General features: G+C 23.2%; 1 protein-coding gene and 1 long non-coding RNA gene across 3 annotated transcripts; one reads left to right on the top strand and one right to left on the bottom strand.

Annotated features, from left to right (window-relative positions):
- Positions 1-1,323: 1,323 nt before the first annotated feature.
- On the bottom strand, positions 1,324-18,185 carry LOC122506809. 2 transcript variants are annotated; one of them, XR_006302033.1, is made up of 6 exons: positions 18,054-18,185; positions 12,565-12,737; positions 8,242-8,439; positions 7,717-8,061; positions 4,579-4,698; positions 1,324-2,074 (listed from the first exon to the last, which is right to left on the bottom strand). It is a non-coding gene; the product is annotated as an uncharacterized LOC122506809 (long non-coding RNA). The 2 variants fall into 2 exon arrangements; XR_006302032.1 differs by having other exon boundaries at positions 8,295-8,439.
- Positions 8,055-21,268, top strand: LOC122506808 (O-acyltransferase like protein-like). The gene is made up of 12 exons (XM_043619141.1): positions 8,055-8,482; positions 12,059-12,214; positions 12,859-13,079; positions 15,791-15,999; positions 18,070-18,325; positions 18,466-18,626; positions 18,983-19,151; positions 19,243-19,436; positions 19,619-19,748; positions 19,946-20,138; positions 20,302-20,447; positions 20,534-21,268. Exons 1-12 carry the CDS (start codon positions 8,206-8,208, stop codon positions 20,675-20,677), a joined length of 2,256 nt encoding a protein of 751 aa, XP_043475076.1. The 5' UTR covers positions 8,055-8,205; the 3' UTR covers positions 20,678-21,268.
- Positions 21,269-21,617: the final 349 nt, after the last annotated feature.

Genomic DNA, 21,617 nt, shown 5'->3' with positions numbered 1-21,617 from the left:
TTATTATATGTTTTTGAAGATGAATCTTTATTTCGGACAATGACTCCATAATTAGGTAAATTGTCAAAATTTACTTATTAAACTTCGTATTCATCAACTAAAACCTAGTATTTACTACTTGTTTTTACAAGTTATTGAAATGAAAAAATTTTAATAAAATTCTTTCAAATGTTTGAATTGTTAAAATTTTCAATTATTTTCAATATATCTATTATTTTAATTTATAAAAATTTCCCAAAAAGATTTCAATTATTTAAAATAAATTTTTTTTATATTCTTTGCAAACATTCAATTATTTTCATAAATAATAAAATTTACACAAGAATTCAATTATTTAAAAAAATTTAATAAAGTACTTAGCAAGAATTCAATTATTTCCATAATTATAATAAAACTCATCGCAGGATTTCAATTACTTTTAATACAACTTTAAATAAATTTCTCGAAAAATGCAATAATTCTTACAAATTTTATTAAAATTTCTCGAAAGAATTAAATTATTTTCAAAAAATTTTGATAAATTTGTTTATTAGAATTTACTTATTATCAATACATTGTTATTTTTATTTCTTAAAAGAATTTAATTTTATTTTCAAAAATTTTAATGAAATTCTTCGTAACAATTCAATTATTTTCAAAATTTTTTTATAAAATTCTTCGTAAAAATTTAATTAATTTCACAAATTTGGCGGGATTGAATTATTTTCAGTATCTACTATTTCAATAAAAATCCCAAAAAGAATTCAATTATTAAAAAAAATTTAATAAAATTCGTCGCAAGAATTCAATTATTTTCATAAGTTACAAAATTCTTCGAAAAAAAATTGATCTTCAATTAATTCCAATACAATTTAGATAACATTTCTTGATGGAATTTAATTTTTTTTAAATTTTTACAAAATTTGTTGATAGTAGAATTCATTAATTTTTAAATGTTGTGATAAACTCTGTAAAAAATTCAATTATTTTCGGTACAATTTTAATTAAATTCCTCGTACGAACTAAAATTTTCTTCTTAACAACTGAATTTTTTTTTTACAAATTTTATCTATTATTTTCATAAATAAGAAAATTTTGACAGGATTTCAATCATTTAATTAATTCAATTTAATTTCAATTATTTTTAAAACAATTTTAAATGAATTCTTCGAAAAATGTAATTATTCTTGAAAATTTTATTAAAATTCTCAGAAAGAATTCAATTATTTAAAATACCTATTTAAAATAATTTTGATAAAATTCTTAACAAAAATTCAATTTTAATAAATATTCAATTATTCAATAAATTATTTATTTTTATTTTTAAATAATTGAATTCTCGTAAAGCTTTTTTGTACTTTTGTACAAATTAAATACTTGGAAGGAGGGGAATTTTTTTGCAGACATTTCATAATATTTTTCCCTAAGTTATATTAGGATTATATTCAATATAAATAAATATTGAAAAAGTAATATTTTCTGGTTAATAATTTGTTTTCCTTTCTCGAAATTGATTTGAAATTTTACAACCGGATGAAGAAAATAATAAAAAATTAATTAAAGTCAATACAATGTATAACAAATAACTTATGACGATAGTAGACAATACGACGCCTTGATTATTAAACTAATTATATTGATAGCTATCGACGCGGTGTTCCTTTGTGGGAAGAAGTAGAGTGACAGTTTATCGACACACAACAACGATATAAAACGAAACTCATGGAATCTCGATAGAATGAGCCGGTCAACGTGCGTAAAAAAGTCACGAATCGAACGATCGCGAAGGACGACGCACTACAATCAAAAGAACGCGAAACGTGCAGGAACACACGTCTCACACGAGGAGAAAAAAGAAAGAAAAAATTACAGAAATTTATTTTCTTTTAGGAAAAAAATTTAAAAAAAGAACCAATTTAAAAAAAAATAACGATTTCATCGGGTGGAATTTCCAATACTCTTTTTTGAAAAAAAATAAGTATGGGTTCTTCTTTTTAGTTCGGGTTGGTTTTTAAAGATGAACACAAAAGAAAGTCTGCTAAGAGGATCCTCTTCTTCTTCTCTTGAGATTTTTATTCCTCTTCTTCTTCACCATCTACAAAGAAAAATAATAATTAAGCAAATAAAACAAAGTGACTAAGGAATTATTGCGAAATTGCAAAATTAATAAATAACCAAAGAATGTAAAGAAGAAAAAAAATAATAACAGAAAATATCGAAAAATAAGAAAAGAAAATTGAAAACGCAAAATAATGTAATTCTATTCTATTGTTTTCTCAGTTTTTGTTTTCCTCTCTACACATTCTATATACGGGAAAAAAAATTCTACCGCATAAAGAAAAGGTTTTGTGGGAACCCCACAAGAACCAATTTATTTCTTCCAGACATTTTTACGACGAGAATATATATGAATCATAAAGTGGGCAAATTTTTTTCTTTTTTTTTCTACATTTAAGATGACTCGATTAATTTCAAAACTCACGCCAGACATCTGAACAATTTTTTCTGGCACCCATAAAATATTTCATTTTTTTTTTTTTGTTTTATTAACTTTAGATTGAAAAGAATATGTCAAGTTTTAGAAGCAATATCTAACTCGTGATAAATAATAATTTCAACAGGATTAAAAGATCGGGTTCTCTTTTTTTTCCCAACGATAAGTATGCATCCTAGAAGATAAATAATAAAGATTAATGAATGCGAATGAACCACTAAATAAAAAATATAATCAGACAGATAAGTTGCGGTTGATGGAGAAAAAAAATTACATTTTAAAAGAAGTGTCTAAACTTGTTTCTCTTAATATCAATTTTAATAATTTTGACCAAAATTTGGATAATCGAACTGAATAGAAATAGAATTTGAAAAAAGAGAAAGAAATTTATCCTTTTGTGAATTATTTCAACATTATGATTGTAAATAATGACATAATTTTTTTGTTTATAAATTCTATTTTTTCTGTTTAAAAAAATACTTGGTATTCATAATCTGTATCTCACGTAATCGCAATAAAATTGTTTATTACTAGATAAAAGGAGGAATTTTATACATTACGAGTACAATGACTTTTAGTTGATAAATTAAAATTCAGAAAATGACATTATAATTGACTGGAAAAAAAATTATTTAGCAATTTATTAATGTTGTTGATGTGTTCTACTCTTTTTCGCATAAAATTAAAATATACTAATCCAAAATGAGATGGTAAGATTTTTATCGTGACCTTGACACTTTCGAGTTCTCGCAAACTTATATAATTTACTCTCAAAACTTCAATTTTAATACTTTTTTTTAATTTTAAAGTACATTTCAACAATTTTTTTTTAAATATTTGTCTTCTGTGATGCAACGCAGATTAGAAAAGATTTTTTTTCTAAAGCAATAACTTAAAGTTAAACATTATTTTTTAAAGTTCATACAAAACCTTTCAAAACCTTTTAATTCAACCTTAACATAATATTAAATTAGTTTAATTTTTATGCATTTTCTACATTTATTTTTATTTTCAATTGTTTTTTCTACTGTATGATTTTTTAATTAATTAATTTTTAAAAATAGAAATTAAGATAAATTTCCGCCTTTTTTGTAATAAATACCAGAAATAAAAGGCGGAAATTTATCTTAATGACAGGGGAAAAAAATTTCCTTTGAATTTAAACTTTTTCTGATAGGAAGAAGAAAATGGAAAATAAATTTTTGTTTATCACGAGTAAATGTTAAAATGTTTTTTTAATTTAAGTTCAACAACATTAGACAAATCTCATCGGGATGCAGTGTGAGTCTTTAGATTTCAATTAAAATAAGCAACATGACTCGTTTGACGTTTAAATCGAGAAGGTTGTTTCATTTGCTCATTGACTTTCATGCATTGATAATGATTTTCATTTCTTCTTCGATAATTTCAAATGGTTCCTATATAAATTCACGCGAATAATTCTTCAATTACTTTATTAATTCTACAATTTAGAATTCAATTCACCTATGATTTGAATTAATTCAACATTTTATCATTAGATAATGATAAAATTAATTTTTGACAATGTCGAAACGAAATACATTTTGCCTTTTAATTTCGCATTTCACAAACTGCTCCTGAATTTTTATTATTTATCGCGAATTCTTTTTTCACAATTTTTATATTCTCATCACATGAAAAACTATACCAACGATATTATACAATTCGAAAAAACAAATAAATAAATAAAAGCAAATTTTGTAATAAAAATTGTTTCTTTACAAAACAAACAAACAAAAAATGAATATGAAATAATTTTTAATTAATAAATAAAAAATTTAAAGTACAGAATAATTAAAATTTGATTTTTAATTTTCGTTTCAATTTTTAATTTAAATATTAATTTTGAAGGTTTTATTGAGTTTTATTAATTTGTCGCAAATATTTCATTCTTTAATTTTTCGATTAAAAATTGTCCAATTTCGCTAGTTGATAAAAATTTAAATAATTTCACTCGTGTATTATTAAAAGATGACCTTTTCTCTCAATCGAAAATTTGCACACAAAGCAGATTGAATCACAATTTTGAATTAAAACGATATCATTAGAGTCATTTAAATTGCCGAGAAAAAAAAAATTCTTACCGACTTTGAAAGACGATTTTTCCCCTTTTTAAAAAACCGTAAATCATTCTTCAAGTTTACAATTCCGGAACCATGTCCTTCTTCCAAATTTGAACAATCCAAAGTCTTCTTCCTTGAATCCTGAAAAAAAATATTCTCAATGTAAATATTAACGTAAAAGGAGAATCGAATATTTAAATTTCAATTTTTGTTATTAATATAAAAAAAGAAAAAGAAACTTGAATGTCCTTTTCTGATCTTTGTAGTTTGACACTTTATCAATCATCACTATTGGGTAATTTTGACATTTCAACTTTAATTGACATATTGACATGTAAACTATTTATTCAAGAATTACTTTTTACGGAATCAATACAACTTTTTTTTTCTAGTACCAAAGAAAAAAGAGTTTAAAGATCATTGACCTAGAGGATAAATAAATAAAGGCGAAGAAGAAGAAAAAGAAATGAAGAACTATTAAAAAATTTTCAGAAATTTCTTAAGAGAAAAGAAATAAAAATATTTTTTTTAAATTGTCAGAAGAAATGTAAAGAAATGAATTTGAAAAAAATAGAAAGGTTTTGATTTGTAAAATTTGATTCTAATGCCTTGTTGTCTAGGTCAAGGATATGGGAGAAAGATGTCAAGGTCAGCCGAAAAGAATTATAATCAGTAAAAGTGATTGTAAAAATACATGTAGTTGGCGGAAATATTTGGAAATCTCTATTAGATGAAATAGATTTCGTAATTTTATTTCTCCTGAGAGCATGTTACTTTATATTAATAATTGAAAATAATAGAAAAAAATAGAAAATTATTTCTAAAAAATTTATTTACGGGAATATCGACTCGTGAGTAATTTGAATCAATTTTATTAATTCATATCTATTTATTATATTTACTGTAAGTTATGAGGTAATAAATATATTTTTTTTTTTTTGAAAGTGAATCTAGAGTCAATGACGCACGTGAGAAGTTCCGTTAAAAAATCATTTTGTCCCGATCATCAGAATTCAATTGTTCCTTTTGCGATTAAATTTTAAAAACTATTTATTTATTTATTTACCAATTTAAACGGACTGACAAAAATTTAATTTTTTTTAAATGTAATTTATATTTTAATTAACAAAATAGGTAAATTAATTCTACGCCATGAAAGTCTACGTATTATAATTAAATAAAATATAATTTAATTATTTTTTTTAAATTCGTCACCGATTAATTCTACGAAATTTAATTCGACGCATGAGAAAATATATTTTTTATTATTCTTCAAGAATATTATTAACTCTACGTCGTTAAAATCAACACCAGATAATTCTACGGAAATAAATGCATTTTAAAAAATAGATTTTTTAAAAAATTCTCTACAAATAAATTCTATACAGAAGAAAAAATATATTTTTTTAATCGCTACCGAACTCGTAAAAAATATTAATTCTGTTACTCTAAAAAGAAAATTGGAAAAAATATTTTCCAAATCTGTTCAATTTTTTTATGATAATTTTTTCAACTCATTCAATTTTATTAAAATCTTTAACAAAAATTGAAAACTGCTTCAAAGAATTTTATTAAAAATTTGTAAAATAATAAAATTCTTTCGAGGAGTTTTAATAAAATTTTTAAAAAAAGCAAAAATTCTTTGACAGAATTCTATCAAGAAATTTTTGTTAAAACTGTATTAAAAATAATTGAATTTATCCGAAAAATATAATAACTTATCCAAATAATTAAAATTTTGCGACGAATTCTATTAAAATTCTCCAAAATAATTGAATTGTTTCAAAGAATTACATTAAAATTGTTGAAAATAATTAAATTTTTGCAAAAAAAAAAAAATTTATACAGGCTGAAAATAAATAAACTCTAATATGCAAATTTTATTAAAAATTTTTGAAAATAATTGACTTCTTTGGAGAAATTTCACTAAAATTGTTTAAAAAATAATTGAATTCTAGCAAAGAATTTTGTTATTTATTAAAGTAATTAAATTCTTGCCAAGAGTTTTATTAAAATTTGTGAAAATAATTTTAATTGCTTCGAAGAAAATTAAAATTCTTTTCAGGAATTAAAATAAAAATTGTGTTGAAAATAATGTAATTCTTCCAACGAATTTTATTATTTATGAAAATAATTAAATTCTTGCCAAGAATTTTATAAAATTTTATGAAAATATTTGAATTGTTTTGAAAAATTGTAATAAAATTTTCAAAAATAATTGAATTCTTTGGAGAAATTTTACTAAAATTGTTTTTAAAATAATTGAATTCTAGGGACAAATTTTATTATTTATAAAAATAATTGAATTTCCGTGAAGATTTTTATTAAAAGCAAAGCAATTGAATTTTTTTAAAGAATTAAAATTGATTATTAATTTTAAATTAAATTAGAATTGATTAAACTTAAACAATTTTTTTTTTTTTGCTTAATTTTAATTGATTTAATAAAAGAAGAGTACTAAGTAGTGTTAAATAACATTATTTAATTATCACTTTTTTATTACTTTTAATTTCATCATTTATGAGTCTTAAAAATTTCGTCGATATTAAGATTCGAGATAAAATACTGCAGATCTTATTTTGTAAAGGGTTTTCAATATTTCGCTTCCTTAATTTTTAGATAAAAAACCAGTTTTCTCATTTCTCATCCCTTAAAACATAACGTATTGAATAAAGAAAAGGCTATTGACTCCCTAACCGGTTTTTTGCAGCTAATTTCAGACAGACTAATGGAAACTAATTTTTTGGTGCATTCCATTTATAAATAAAAATATTACATTCGATTTCTATTTCCTGATAATATTTTCTCACAATTTTTGTATCTTTTTTTTCTTCTCTTCTCCTGTTTTGCGAGAGCATTGTACTTTATTGTACAGAATAATATTAAATTCAGAAATAGGAATAAAATGTAAATTTGGAAGTTTTAGTCCGTTAGTCAAGATAACGGGAAAACATTTTTTTTTGGGGTTCATTTAAAAAAAAATTAAGGAAAACGTAAATATAAAAGATCTAGAGGTGTAAATCATTTTTTTTCCTCTAAAATATGTGATTTTTTTTAACTTTTAAAAAAATTCAGTCCGTTTTGGGACAAATTTTTCGTTTGATGAATGAAAAAATTGAACTAATGAATTTTCTGTGAGAATCTGATTAAAATTATTACCTTGTAATAAATCCGAAAATCGTGATGAATTTTTTTTTCGAATTCGAAAGAATTCTTCATTTTAAAATGTGATGTTAATGTAATAAATTATTAAATTTTTAATCGAGATTATGGAGAGGGTATTGCGGATTTCCCCTTCCGAATCATCAACTGTGATGTGAAGACAGGTGCCGTGAGTGGGTTTTCGAGGCATTCTGTTTTGTCGCTCGTTAAACGTGCTTTCAAATAGACACCCGTGAACTTCGTCAAGAAGGAGTTGCAGCAAAATTTTTTCCAAAACTTGAATGACTTGACTCACCGTCAGCAATTCATTTATCGCTCGTCAATATATTCACGTGGAACGTTCTAAAAAAAAATAAATTTCAATCATTTTAAATCAATTTTTTTTTTTTCATTTAAAAAAAAAGTTTCGTTAGTTGTGTGTTTTTTTTTCTTTTTGAAAAAAATTATTCTTTGCTTAAAGAAAAAGAAAAACCCGAACGTCTAAAAATGGAGACGTTCGGGAAAATATTAATTTTGAAAAACCTCATCATCACTATCATTGTTTTGACTGAAGGAAAAACTGTTGATATACTGACGTCCGCCGGTTTGCCATCATCACTTGAAGACGAAGAGATCCTCCGTATCCTCGGACAAAATAAATCACAGGCATTCTCGGAAAATTTCACATTTGTTGAACTCGTTGGCAGTCTGAGAAATCACACGGAAATAATTCAGGATAATCTGTGGACAACAAATGATATTTATAAAACGAATCCTTATTATGGTGAGTTGTTTTTCATTAGATAATTTCAGTCTTAGAATTTGTTTTTTAATCTACTTCCGGAAATTAAAAATTCTTATATGTAATAATTATCTTTGACATTTATATATTTTACTTGTATGTAGATAAAAAAATTATAATAATTTCCTAATCAATTTCGTCAATGGGAAATTAAAATTTAAATCATTTTTGTAAAATAGTTATTTGAAAGTCGTTCACCTTTTCATCAAGGATTCTGCACAAATTATTTTCAAATTTCGTAATAATTAATATTCTCAACTCGATTTGAATTCATCATCCTTGCATTCTTTTTCTGTTCGAACACCAAAAAAAAAAAAAAAATAGGGAAACTTATTTTCTTTTGTTTCTATTTCCGAAACAAAAGGAGACTTTTTGCAAATCAAATGCGATTTGTGAATCAAAATTGAAATTCAAGATTCGTTTTATGATAACTACAACTATTTGTGAAAATCTCGTTTGCGATTTTTTTTTTGATGATGTCATGCAACAATTTGTCTCGAATAAACGCAGCTTACATTTAAAGAGTGCAAAACTTATTTAACATTACCAAGTAGTTTCAGTCAAGCGTAAAATTTCTCGAGTTTAAATATTTTGTTCTTTTTTCTTTCCTTCTTTCTTTCTATTTCAAAAGAACGAAAATATCGCTCGAAAAATATTTGAGAATCGAAAAATTAGAAGAGACAAAATTTTCGGTGAATAAATATTTTGATAGAAGAAGAAAAAATAAAATTCTGAAATTTAAATTGAATGAAAATAAAGAAATTCATTGAAATTTACATCATCTCGTGGAGCGACATTCACCTTCAATTTATCAGTCGAACAAATTTTAATGTGAACATATTTACATTAGTTAAGTCCACAATTCACATCTTCTTCAAATAGGAAGCTGTGGAACTATTATAATTTTCTAATGCAAGTTCCTGGACTATTTTATTGACGATTCAATTAACACAAACTAAAGTGTAATATTTTAAATATTCATTCAATTTTTCCGTTATTAGAAAACATTATATTTACATTCAACATTTTTTAATAATAATTTCTAAAATTAAAATAGCCAGGAAATTTTTTTTTTTTTTTCTAAAATCTATTTATGACCAAAAAAATATTTTCTCAATACATGCATTGAAATAATTTTAATAAATTTATTTAATTTTAAATGAATTTCATTTTAATAAATTAATTAACTTCATTGAAATAAATTTTAATGAAAAATTTCTTCAATTGTTTTTATAAAACAGATTCTTTTTTTATTCATTGTTACCTGACGATGATCATCATCAATTATCTTGTCAGAGTAAATTTACTAACGAAGGTTAATCTTTCAAAACACTTTCAATTAGATTTCGAAAACTTTCTATATGATATAAATTGTGTATTTTTATAAATTTCATAGACAAGAGTAAAAAAATAAAATAATTTGTCGTCAGAAAATGACAATTATCAAAAAAAGTACTGTTATTTATGTTACAAAAGGTCAGCTTTACATGAAATTGAATTTTTATGCGTTAAAAATTACTCAACTTTGTGAAAAAAAAAACTGAAGGTTGACAACTCCCTGAGAATGAAGATTTAATAATTTCATTTTCATTTCTTCTATTATTATCGATTTCAAAAATTAATAATTAATTACTATCAATTATTATTAATTAATGTTAATTATTAATTTATAATTTTTTTTTTGTCCCCAATACATTTTTTAAAAATAAATAATGTTAATATTGAAAATAACAAAAATAACGCCTAGCTAATTATTTTTTCTCGTAATAAGAGAATTTGGTTTTTTTAACGCACAGGAAAAAAAAGAAAATCACTGCTTTTTACTTTCAATTTCTTAACTTTCAATTAACACTGCATCAAAATTACACTATTGCCACACGAAAAATTTCTTTGACTAATAGAGAGCTTTCCAAGAAAAAAAGAAAAAAAAACGTATTCTACGTTAATGTAACTTTTACATAATTTCAAATCATCTCTTGGTAACATTTTTCGTCACTACAAAGTGTCAATTTATTTGTAATGTTTCTTTTTTAAATCTATAATCGAATACCTACAAGAACAGAGATGCAAATCTTATAAATATACGATTTAAAAAAAATCGGGGAAACCAGAAGTTTTTTTCTGCTAAGTCTGAATTCATTCTGATTATGCAAATTTTGATATTGGGGGACTGCAACTAATTTAGACCTTGACGCGAGATTTAATCAAAAAATCTTTTTTTAATAAGATAGAATTTTAAATTTCAAAAAAAAAAAAAAATTAAATTATTATTTTTAAAAAATAAATTAATGTTTAATTATTTTAAAAACAATAGAAATTATAATTATTTAAAAACAAATTTGTTAATATTATTTCCTATAATTAAATTTGTTGATAATTATAATTATTTAAGAACAAATTTATTACTAATTAGAAATATTTAAAAACAATTTTATTAATAATCATAATTATTAAAAAAACATATTTTATTAATAAATTAATTATTAAATTATTTTGTAAAATTAAAAATTGTAATCTAACTTCTTGAAAATTTCTAACTGAAAATCAAAACTCTGATTTAAAATTCTCTTTTTTTTGCAAGCGAAATTGTGATTTCAAAAATTTCGAAACTGTTTCATAAAGTTTCTATTATTTCCAGGTCGATAAAGAGAAACGAAATTGGAATCCAATTAAAATTTCGCAAACTACACATGTTCATTCAAACGATATTGCAAGAACAATTGACATTTGAACTGAACTTTTTTATTTCACTTCTTATTTTGAATTTCATTTCAATTTATCAAGTATAAAACAAGAAGAATGGAAAAAATACTCCAATTTTTACAGAAATAAATTTTACAAGAATAGATTAAAAATATAATATAAAAATGTCTAGTATTGAAGAATTATTGTGTATTTTATATTTTTTTCTCAAAACGTAGGTATGACATCAATAGATTCTGTAATAAAAATACCGATAAATTTTTTTTTACACTTTGTAGCCCTGTAAAAGCAAATAAATCACGTGGTGAAGTTTATTATAACTTTTTTACCTCGTTTTGAAAAGTGCAAAAAAAGCAAAACATTGAAATGATAATAATATTGTAAGAGAAATTGTGAAATTACAAAAATTTTATTCTTAATTTCAGTGATTAAATAAAATCGTTTGTTTTATAAACAGAAAATAATTATTTTCAACAAATATAACAAACAAGAAGTATTTCAACAAAAATTAATTCAACAAGTAAAATTCAATTCAATAAATAAAATTCGATTTAACTAATAAAATTCACTTCAATAAATAAAATTCAGTTCAATAAAATTCACTTCAAAAAATTAAATTCAACTTTTAAAATTTACTTATCAACAAATGAAATTCAATGAAAAAAATTTGTTAGGAAAAAAAAGTCTTTCAGAAAAAATTCGATTTTTGAAAAAAAAATTTCAAGTTTAAAAAAAAATGTTACCAATGAGGTAATTTAGAAGAAATAAGAATTACGAATTCAAGTGGAACTGAAGTCATGTAAAAAAAACCTACATTGAAATTAAGTATATGCAAATATTTCTTTTTTTTTGCAGATGATTTTAGCGTGGAGATTGATCAAGAGGCACGAAGATTATTGCAAATTCTCCCAGCCTTTGATCCCGGTGCTGGTCATGTCAGTTCTGAATGTAAAAGACAATCGGACATTTTTCACAGGGAATTAAGCAAATTTAGTCTCTGGGCTCTCAAGAGTGAGTAATGAAATTTATAATTTAAATTAATTTTTTTACCCCAATGCGTTATTTATAAATCGTGTCAACTAATAATAATCTTTTTCCTATGAATTAATTTATAAACAATTTCAATTAATAATTTTTTCCCCATGAATTAATTTATAGTGTCAAATAATAATAATTAAAAATATTAATTGCAAAATGGAAAAAGAAAAAAATTTCCCAGAGATCACGTGTCAAGAATGTTCTCAAGTAATTACTAGATCAAGAATGAATATTATATCTTCACGCTAATGACTAGTTAGACACTGACCTTGAAAACATTCCGAAAAATTTCGAATGACAAATACGAGCGATTTTTAAATTACCTTTCGCAAAACAAATTGTGTTGTGTATTTTTACGTAAACAAAATTTCCGTCAATGTTTGAAGAATATTTATTTGCCAACAAAAAAGGCCCATTGCTTCAGATCATCTCCTTCTCTCGACGATTTCTCCTTGCCTCGAAATTATTTCAGAGTTGACCAAAAAAAATTATTCTCCTGCAATAAATAAATATTTATGTTAATATTTTTTTTTTTACTTAGAGAAGAAAAAACGAAATCAATAATATTTTTTTCGAATTATTTTGTTTTGAAAAGAATTGTTTCTTGTTTTTTCAAGTGTATGATGCAACAGCAAAAATGCCATCGGGACTTTTGAATGGCAACGTGAATCAATTTGGTGATTTTGACGAATGCATTGGAATCGAAGGAAGCGAGGGAATTCGAGGACAATATTGTCTAGCTTATTTGCAACTTGATTTCGATCAATCGCGTCCTGATCTCAAATATCTTCATCGACTTCTTCATTCACATTATGCTTTTAGAAGTAATTTTTCCGACGTAAGTACGTACTTGAAATAGAATTAGATTTAAAAGGCCTATTTTTAATTATTACTGAGATTATAATTTTGAACCAGATAAATAATAATAAGCCAAAATTCGGGTTGCCACAAAAATTTAACTTTGTTTTTCTCTGACTTTTCTCTGATTTCCAGATAAAAGTTTGCCTTTTTCTCTGACTCTAATAAAATATTCTGATTCACTCTAACAATGATTAAATACTCAAAAAAATTCTCTAATACAAATTTAGTAATTTTTTTAATTGTAAAATTATTGAAAAACATCAATAACTTCTTCTTTAAATAAATATTTAATTTAATAAACATTTTCTAGAATTTTTAACTACAATATTCTTCTTTAAATCAATTATTTTTAATAATTTTTGTAAAATTTCTTTGAGAATTTTCGAATCCATCTGTTCACAATTCAATTTTCTAAAATTTCAATCACTTGAAAAATCTTCAGATAAATATATATCATTAGAAAATAAAAACTTGAAATTTAATTTTTACGAAGAATTTTATTAACAACTTTTGAAAATATTTAATTTCTTTTAAGAAATTTAATTAAAATCTTACTGAAATTTATTATATTAAAGAATTTTATAACAATTTTTTGAAAATAATTGAAAACTTTTTGAAGAATTTTATTAAAATTTTTAAAAATAATTGAATTCCTGAGAAGAATTTAAAATAATAATTTATGTAAATAATTGGATTCAATTTTATTAAATTTTTTTCATCATCTGAATATTTTATCGACCGAGTGATAGCATCATTACTATATATATTTATTAAATTTTGTTTTAATAATTTAAATTTGGCCAAGAATTTTATTAAAATTTTTGACAATAATTTAATTCTTGAGAAGAATTTAGTTATCTATTTATAAAGATAATTTAATTCTTGATAAGGATTTTTAAAAAATTTTGAAAATAGTTTAATTTTTGCAAAGTATTTTTTTATTTTTCTAAAGAATTGAATTCTTGAGATGACTATTGATATTTATCAAAATAATTGAATTTTGGAAAAAAATTTTATTAAAATTCCTTAAAGTAATTGATTTTATGGGAAGAATTTTGTTACTTATCAAGATAATTGAATTCTTTTGCAGAATTACTTAAAATGTTTTGAAAATAATTGATTTTCTGCGACGAATTAAAAGTTATTTATGAAAATAATTGAATTATTGCAACTAATTTTATTATTTTATTGAATAATTAAATATTTCTTAAAATTAAATTCTTTCGTCAAGTTTTAATAAAAATTTTAAGATTAATTGCATTTTTCGAGGAATTTATTTAAAAATGGAATTAAAAGTATTTGAAATTCTGCGATGAAAATAATTCGAATTCCTAAATGAAATTTTATTATTTATGAGAATAATTGAATGTTTTCGTAAAATTGTATCAAATTTTTTTTTAAATAATTTAATCTTTTGATAAATTTTATGAAAATAGTAAATATTGAAAAATTATTGAATCGCGAAAAACTTTTAAAAATAATTGGATTTAGTAAAGAATTTGATTTAAATTCCTAAAAATAATTGAATTTCTGTGAAGAATTTTATTTATTGAGACAATTGCGTTAAAACTTTTGAAATAATTAAATACCTAATATTAAAAAATTCATTCTTGTCAGAAATAGAAATTTTTTTTGAAGGTTTTGTATTAGAATTCGTTGTAGTTTTATAGCTTATGAGGCAAAAAAAAAAGACACCAAAAAATCAGAATTTTCTTATGAATTCTAAAAAGTTATTTTTTTCCAGTACTTTTAATAAAAATCCCTGACTTTTCCCTGAATTCCCTGATTTCCCTGATCTGTGGCAACCCTGAATTAGAATTTAGAAATTATGTAATTAGAATCAATAAAAAATTTTATAAATTATAATGACGTAAGACGAATTACTCGTTATTAGTTCATTAAATTAACAATGAATATAAAAACCGATTATTACAAAATTAAAAATTGCGAAAAGAAAAGAATTTTCCAACTTAAAGGAAAAAGAAAAACGACCGTAAAATAAATACAGAAGCGTAGAAAAATAATAATTTAACTATTAATGTTTCGTTTGTTGAGATTAAAAGATTCCATAATCGGTAGCATAACAAGTTAAAGTTTCAAGAACAAATGCAAGTACGCAAATGAATTTTCAATGAAGAGACAAAAGATTCTGTTTGCTTGCGTGTATAACCGTGTCGAGAGAAATGCACCTAGAATATAAAATGAAATAGTCACTGTCATGAGGAATAAAGGAAAACGCTAATAACAAGATTCCAGAAGTATGCAAAACAAGCGTTCAAATAAACAAGAAGCTAAAATAAAATTATCATCAAGTTATTTTTAATTATAATAATAATCAATGAGAGAGAGAGGAAAAAAAATTAAATGTCCCTCTTTTCTGTTATTGGCAAAAAATCTCCATCTAGAATTTTAATTCTGATTCATCAAATATTTAAATTTTATTTCTTTTCTTTTGAATAATTTCCCTTTCAACTACTCGAAGCGAAATTTTCCTTTTCAATAAAATAACTAAATCGAAATTTCTTTACATTCAATAATCGAATTAAATTGTCATTGAAATGTCAATAATTGTATTTGAAATTTTGTTTTGATTTGAATAAATTCAGAAGTCAGGGGATTTGATGAATGAATCGTGATTAATTTGGAATGGAGAAAAAAGTGTTTTCTTTAATCGTTTCGTAATTGCAGCCAGGACATCGGGTGCCTCGTTTTAGTACGATAAATTGGGCGATATGTACGCCAGCGGCGTGTTCACCTCACGATGTTGAATCATCCCTACGACACGCAGTTACAAATTATGCATCGCAAACTGGCTTCAAGATTTCTGTTAAAGTCGAGCGAGAAATGTGCCAGGTTCAACGAACCGAATCCTACACAAGGGAAACTATTACCGTGGGGTGATTTTTCTGAAATTTTAATTTACTTTTCAAAAATAATAATCTATAATAATAAGTAAACTAAATTAATAAATTAGTTATTAATTCGAATTTTCGTTTAACAAAGAAAAATTAACTTTCAGACAAAATTCAAAATTTACGATAATAAATTAGAAATGATGCTAATAATATGGGGCGCATTATTATTCCATACAGCGACGTTTCTATAAATTTTCAAAGTCAGAATTTTACATGTCTGAAGTTTTCCTTAACCGAAATTTCTTTTCTAAGAATTTTTATTTACTATGATTTTTATTTAAACGAATTTCCATAGTACAAAATTGCTTTCTTGTTTCCTAACTTTTTAAATAATTTTTCTTTTTAAGTGTTTAAAATTTTTAAATTAATGTTCTGAAAATCATTGAATTATTGTAAAGTATTTATAAAAAATTTGAAAATAATTGAATTTTATGAAGAATTTAATTATTTTCAATCTTTAGTCAATTTATAAATAATAAAAATCTTCGTAAAAATCCAATTTTTTTCAAAAATAATAAAATTTTCGCTAGAATTCAATTATTTTAAATACAATTTTAATTGAATTCCAGAGAAAATTAAATTATTTTTAAACATTTTTTTTTAAATACTTCGAAAGAATTCAATAATATTAATTAATAGTAAATTTTGCACAGGAATTCAATTATTTTAAATACAATTTTAATAATATTCTTCTCAAAACTTCACTTATTTTTTAAAATTTTGAAAAAATTCAATTATTTTTGTAGATTTAAAAAAGTTTTAATAAAATTCTGTTCAAGAATTCAATTATTTTCAGAAATAATCAAATTGTCGATGTACTGAAAATCGTTGAATTCTTGAAAAGTATTTACAAAAAAATTTTTAAATGAAATTATATTAAAATTATTCATAGAAAATTAAATTCTTTTAAACAATTTTATTAGAGTTTTTGTAAATAATTAAATTCTTTTGAAGAATTTCTTCAAGTTTTTTTGAAATTAATCCTAGTTTTTTAAATAATTTTTATTGAAAATTTTTAAAATAATTGATATTTACAAAGAATTTTCTTAAAAACTTTTGAGAACAATTGAATTGTTTAGAAAATTTTTATTAAAATTTTTAAAAATAATTGAACCTGTTGGAGAAGTTTTATTAAAATTATTTTGAATATAATTGAATTTTTTCCCAGATATTTAATTAAAATTGTATTGAAAATAATTGAATTTCCCAGATGAATTTTATTATTTACAAAAATAATTGAATTCTTACCAAGAATTTATAACAATAATTGAATTGTTTCGAAGAATTTTATCAGAATTGTTGAAAATAATTGAATTTTTATTAAAACTCTTGAAAATAATTGAATTTGAATAATATTTTTAAAAATAATTGTATTCTTTCGAGAAATGTTATTAAAATTGTATTGTATTCTAACAAATAGAAATTTTGTCCAATTAAATACTAGTAAAGTAGAATTTATATAATATATAAAATTTGCTTAAATGGAAGTTCTTTTAAATAATATTTCGGAGAAATAAAAATTCGGTTAAGAACGAATTCTTTCAAATAATTATTTATTTTCTTTTTAATTAATTAATAATGTCCATTGAAAATTCGTCTCAATGAAAATTTGGTTTAATAAAAATTCTTTCAAATAAAAAGTTCGATAAATTAAAATGTAATGTAAGTTCTGTCAAATAAAATGTTGATTTATGAACAAAGTTTGTACTATGGAAATTCGTTTAGATGAAAATTTGGTTCAATAAAAATTCTAGCAAATAAAAATTTCGATAAATAAAATTAAAATTCGACGTAATGTGTAAATTCTGTCAAATAAAATTTTAATTATGAACAAATTTTCTACTATGGAAATTTTTTTAAATAAAAATCGAATAGTAAATAAAATTTCGCAGAAAAAATATTTCGATTAAGGAAATTTCTGACAAATAAAATTCTGTTTTTCACAAGATTATAGGAAAATTGCTGTATGGAATAATAATGCGCCTCCAAATTTAAAATAAATTAACAAAATTATAAAAAATAAATTTTTAACTCACAATATTTTTTCCTCAGACTTTTCTTTCTTGGAATCGTGTTATTTTCGACAATGGCAGGAGTTTGCGATCTCTATGATATTCCAACGAATAACATTGTTCAAGCATTTTCGTTGAGTCGGAATTTGAAGAAACTGATTTCGACTAATCGATCGGTTGATGATATTGGAACTCTTCATGGAGTTCGATTTCTAAATGCATTGATGTTGATTGTCGCTCACAAAAGTATGGCTCTCTTTTTCAATCCCTATGCAAATAGAACAGAAATGTCAGAGGTAGGAATTTCATTTTACTCATTTATTTAAATATAATTGTTCTAAAATTTATAATTCATTTAAATATTTTTATTGTATTTATAAATTTATATTTATATTTTTTGCAAAAAATGTTTATGACTAATGAAATAATCAATTAGTATCTAGGAAAACCGTGGACCGTTTTGGGACGTGCTGCAAGTCTTTACACGGATCCTTTTATTATGATTTCTGGACTTTTGACAAGTTATTCATTTGTTGGAAGACTGAATCGAAATGGAAAATTGAATATTTCTAATGAATATATTTCAAGATTAATGAGGTAAATAAGATAAATAAAATCTTTGAATTCAAATAGTTTTCGAAATTAAAATTCTTGATTAATAATAAGATAAATATTCTAGTAATCGTCACTTTGTCAATTAAATTCTTTCCTGAAATTCAATTAAAATTTTATTGAATTGTATTTCAATTATTATTGAATTCTTATAATGAATTTTATAAAATTTATAAAGTTCTTTGAAAATAATTGAATTTCTGTGAAGAATTTTATTAAAATTATTTATATTCAAAATAATTGAATTCATTTGAACAGTTTTATTAATTTAATTAAAATTATTTCCTTTACGATTGTCATTGAAATTGCAATAATTAAAATCTGCATTCTCTGCATTTCAGATTGGTTCCAACTCTCGGTGCTCTTATTTTATTTTGTACGTATATAATGCCATTTATTGGCTCGGGACCACAGTGGAATTTAGTAGTCACCCATCATGCGGATATCTGCAAAAAAACCTGGTGGAGAAATTTTCTTTTTATTCACAATTATTTTGGCTTTGAGAACATGGTAATTAACTAATTTTTACACTCTCTTTTTTTTACAAATAATTGCAAAAAAAAAGAAAAAAATTGAAATAAAAAATATGTTTCTCGTTTAGTGTCTTACACATACACATCACTTGGGAATTGACACTCAATTATTCGCAATATCGCCACTATTTATTATTCTACTTTATAAAAGACCAAAAATTGGAGCTATCATCCTAACTGGAATTGCTGTATTTTCCACATTTTTGCGATATTACATAACTTATTTTAGAAGATTGAATAATTATGTCTTTTTCGGAACATCGTGAGTATTTTCATTTTATTTTCATAAATAATATTCTAATTTTAAATTAAAATTTTTAATTTCAATTATAATTTTAATTTTCCATTAAAATTTTGATTCTCAATCATTAATTTTAGTTTTCAATCAAAATTTTGATTTTCAATTTAAAATAGAATAGAATTAATTTCTTTTTTGCTTTTCAGAATTCGACAACTATTTGATACTGCAAATTTTTCCTATATTCTCCCATCGCACAGACTGACGGTTTACATAATTGGAATCTTCCTTGGTTATTTACTGAGAAATTATCCCAAAGGCTTCAAATTAAATCAGGTTGAAATAAATAATTTTTTTCTATAAATGAAAAATTTATAGCGCGTTATTTAATCAGTCGGATGTATTTTTTTTAAATCCAAAAAATTCTTTTTCTGATATAAATTTAACAGAAAAGCTATATTAATGTAAAATAATTTTAATAATTTTAATAATGTTAATAATTAATAATAATAAGAAAAATTATTTTCTTCTAGAAATTTACTTACGTTGGATGGACTTTGAGTAGCTTATTATGCCTGGCAGCTTTCGTTGGTCCGGCACCAATGGGGGCCATCGATTATATTTACAATCCTGTGCATGCTGCGACTTACAATGCATTTGCTCCAATTGGATGGTGTGCTCTCTTTGGATGGTTGGCCTTTGTATCGCACACTGGAAATACAAACAGTGAGTTAATCAAATCAAGGCTAAATTACAAATCAAAAAATTAATAATTATTAACTGTTTACAATTATTATTATTATTTATTCATTTATTGCGAAATAAATGAAAAAATTGCAAAATCGGAAATAGTCGATCAAAAATAAAATTTTCTACACTCTTCTTTCAGGCTGGATCAGTAAATTATTTTCCTGGAAAGGATTTTTAATAACAACGAGATTAAGTTATGCGATTTATTTGACGCAATTTCCAGTTTTCTTTTTCAATGTCGGTCAAACGAGGACTGCCGAAAATTATGGTTTCTTCAGAATGATCGTCAGTATTTGTCCATGAAATTAATTAATTCTATCAATAAAAAACAAATTCCCCAAATAATTATTAAATTCAATTTTTTTTTACAGTTCAATTTCAAGGAATTATTCTGGATAGTTTTCACTGCGGCGATTCTGACACTTTTCTTCGACATGCCATTCCAAAATATCAAGACAATTCTCCTGAAGAAGCCCAAATCGTCAGGAACTGAAAAATCCTCCAAAGTGGAATAATTTAAGTTCTTTTATTCTGAAAAAAATCTGTTTTTTTAAAATTCTCCCCCCAAAAACACAAAGAGACAGAAATTTTCTGAAATTTTAAAAACCTGACGCTTAAGCTGTGCATTTTTATTACTTTTATATCAAAGAAGAAGAAAAAGGAAAATAAAATTAGTTGTTAATTATAGAATTAAAAATAAGAATTCAAAATGATATTTTGAATTCAAGGTTCACGATTTGTAAATAGTCTCTTCCATGACTCAGATGTATGGAATTAGGGAAGTGCAAATGCTTGCCTTCATATACAATGTATATGACAGCTAAGATTAATTTATATTCTTTTATCGCTCAATTTGTTTTTTTTTTTTTTTTATAAAATCCTGTAAATATTATGTAAGTAAGGTGCGCATTATTTCTAAGAACGTAAACATAATTTTACATCCTATTTGTAAGAAATTTTTTAGGAAATATTTCATATTTTTAACGCAGTGAATCGACATTTTTAAACAATTCAAATACTTTGTACAAATTTCAACTCTTGAATTGTTAAAAAAGAATTCTAAATTATAATTCAAAATGAGAATAAAAAGAAGACGAGAATGTGTATATTTCTGAAATTGTAAATTATAATCCCATCTAAAAATTAAAAAATAATAGTAAAATTTAGTAACTTGAATGTAAAAAGGTTAAAGAAAAGAAATGAATAAATAAAAGAGAAGAATAAATAAAATAGAAAACTAAATACAATAGAAGACTAAATAAAATAAATAAAAGAAAAAGTTAAAAAAAACTTGTTCGTGAAATTAAAAAATTTCACCGTCAAAGAAATTTTCTTCGTTTACTTCTTTATTGTAGGAAACTTCGACAACAATACAGAGTAAATTTAAATACACAAACTTATTCGACTGAATTCGTTTATCACAAGAGAATTTATTACATTCTCTGAAAAATTCTT

This window comes from Leptopilina heterotoma, unplaced genomic scaffold, assembly GCF_015476425.1.
Source record: "Leptopilina heterotoma isolate Lh14 unplaced genomic scaffold, ASM1547642v1 Lhet_44, whole genome shotgun sequence".
In the NCBI taxonomy this organism is placed as follows: Eukaryota; Metazoa; Arthropoda; class Insecta; order Hymenoptera; family Figitidae; genus Leptopilina; species Leptopilina heterotoma.
The sequence above is the reverse complement of the archived record's forward strand: the minus strand, read 5'-3'. Positions and strand labels throughout refer to the sequence as shown.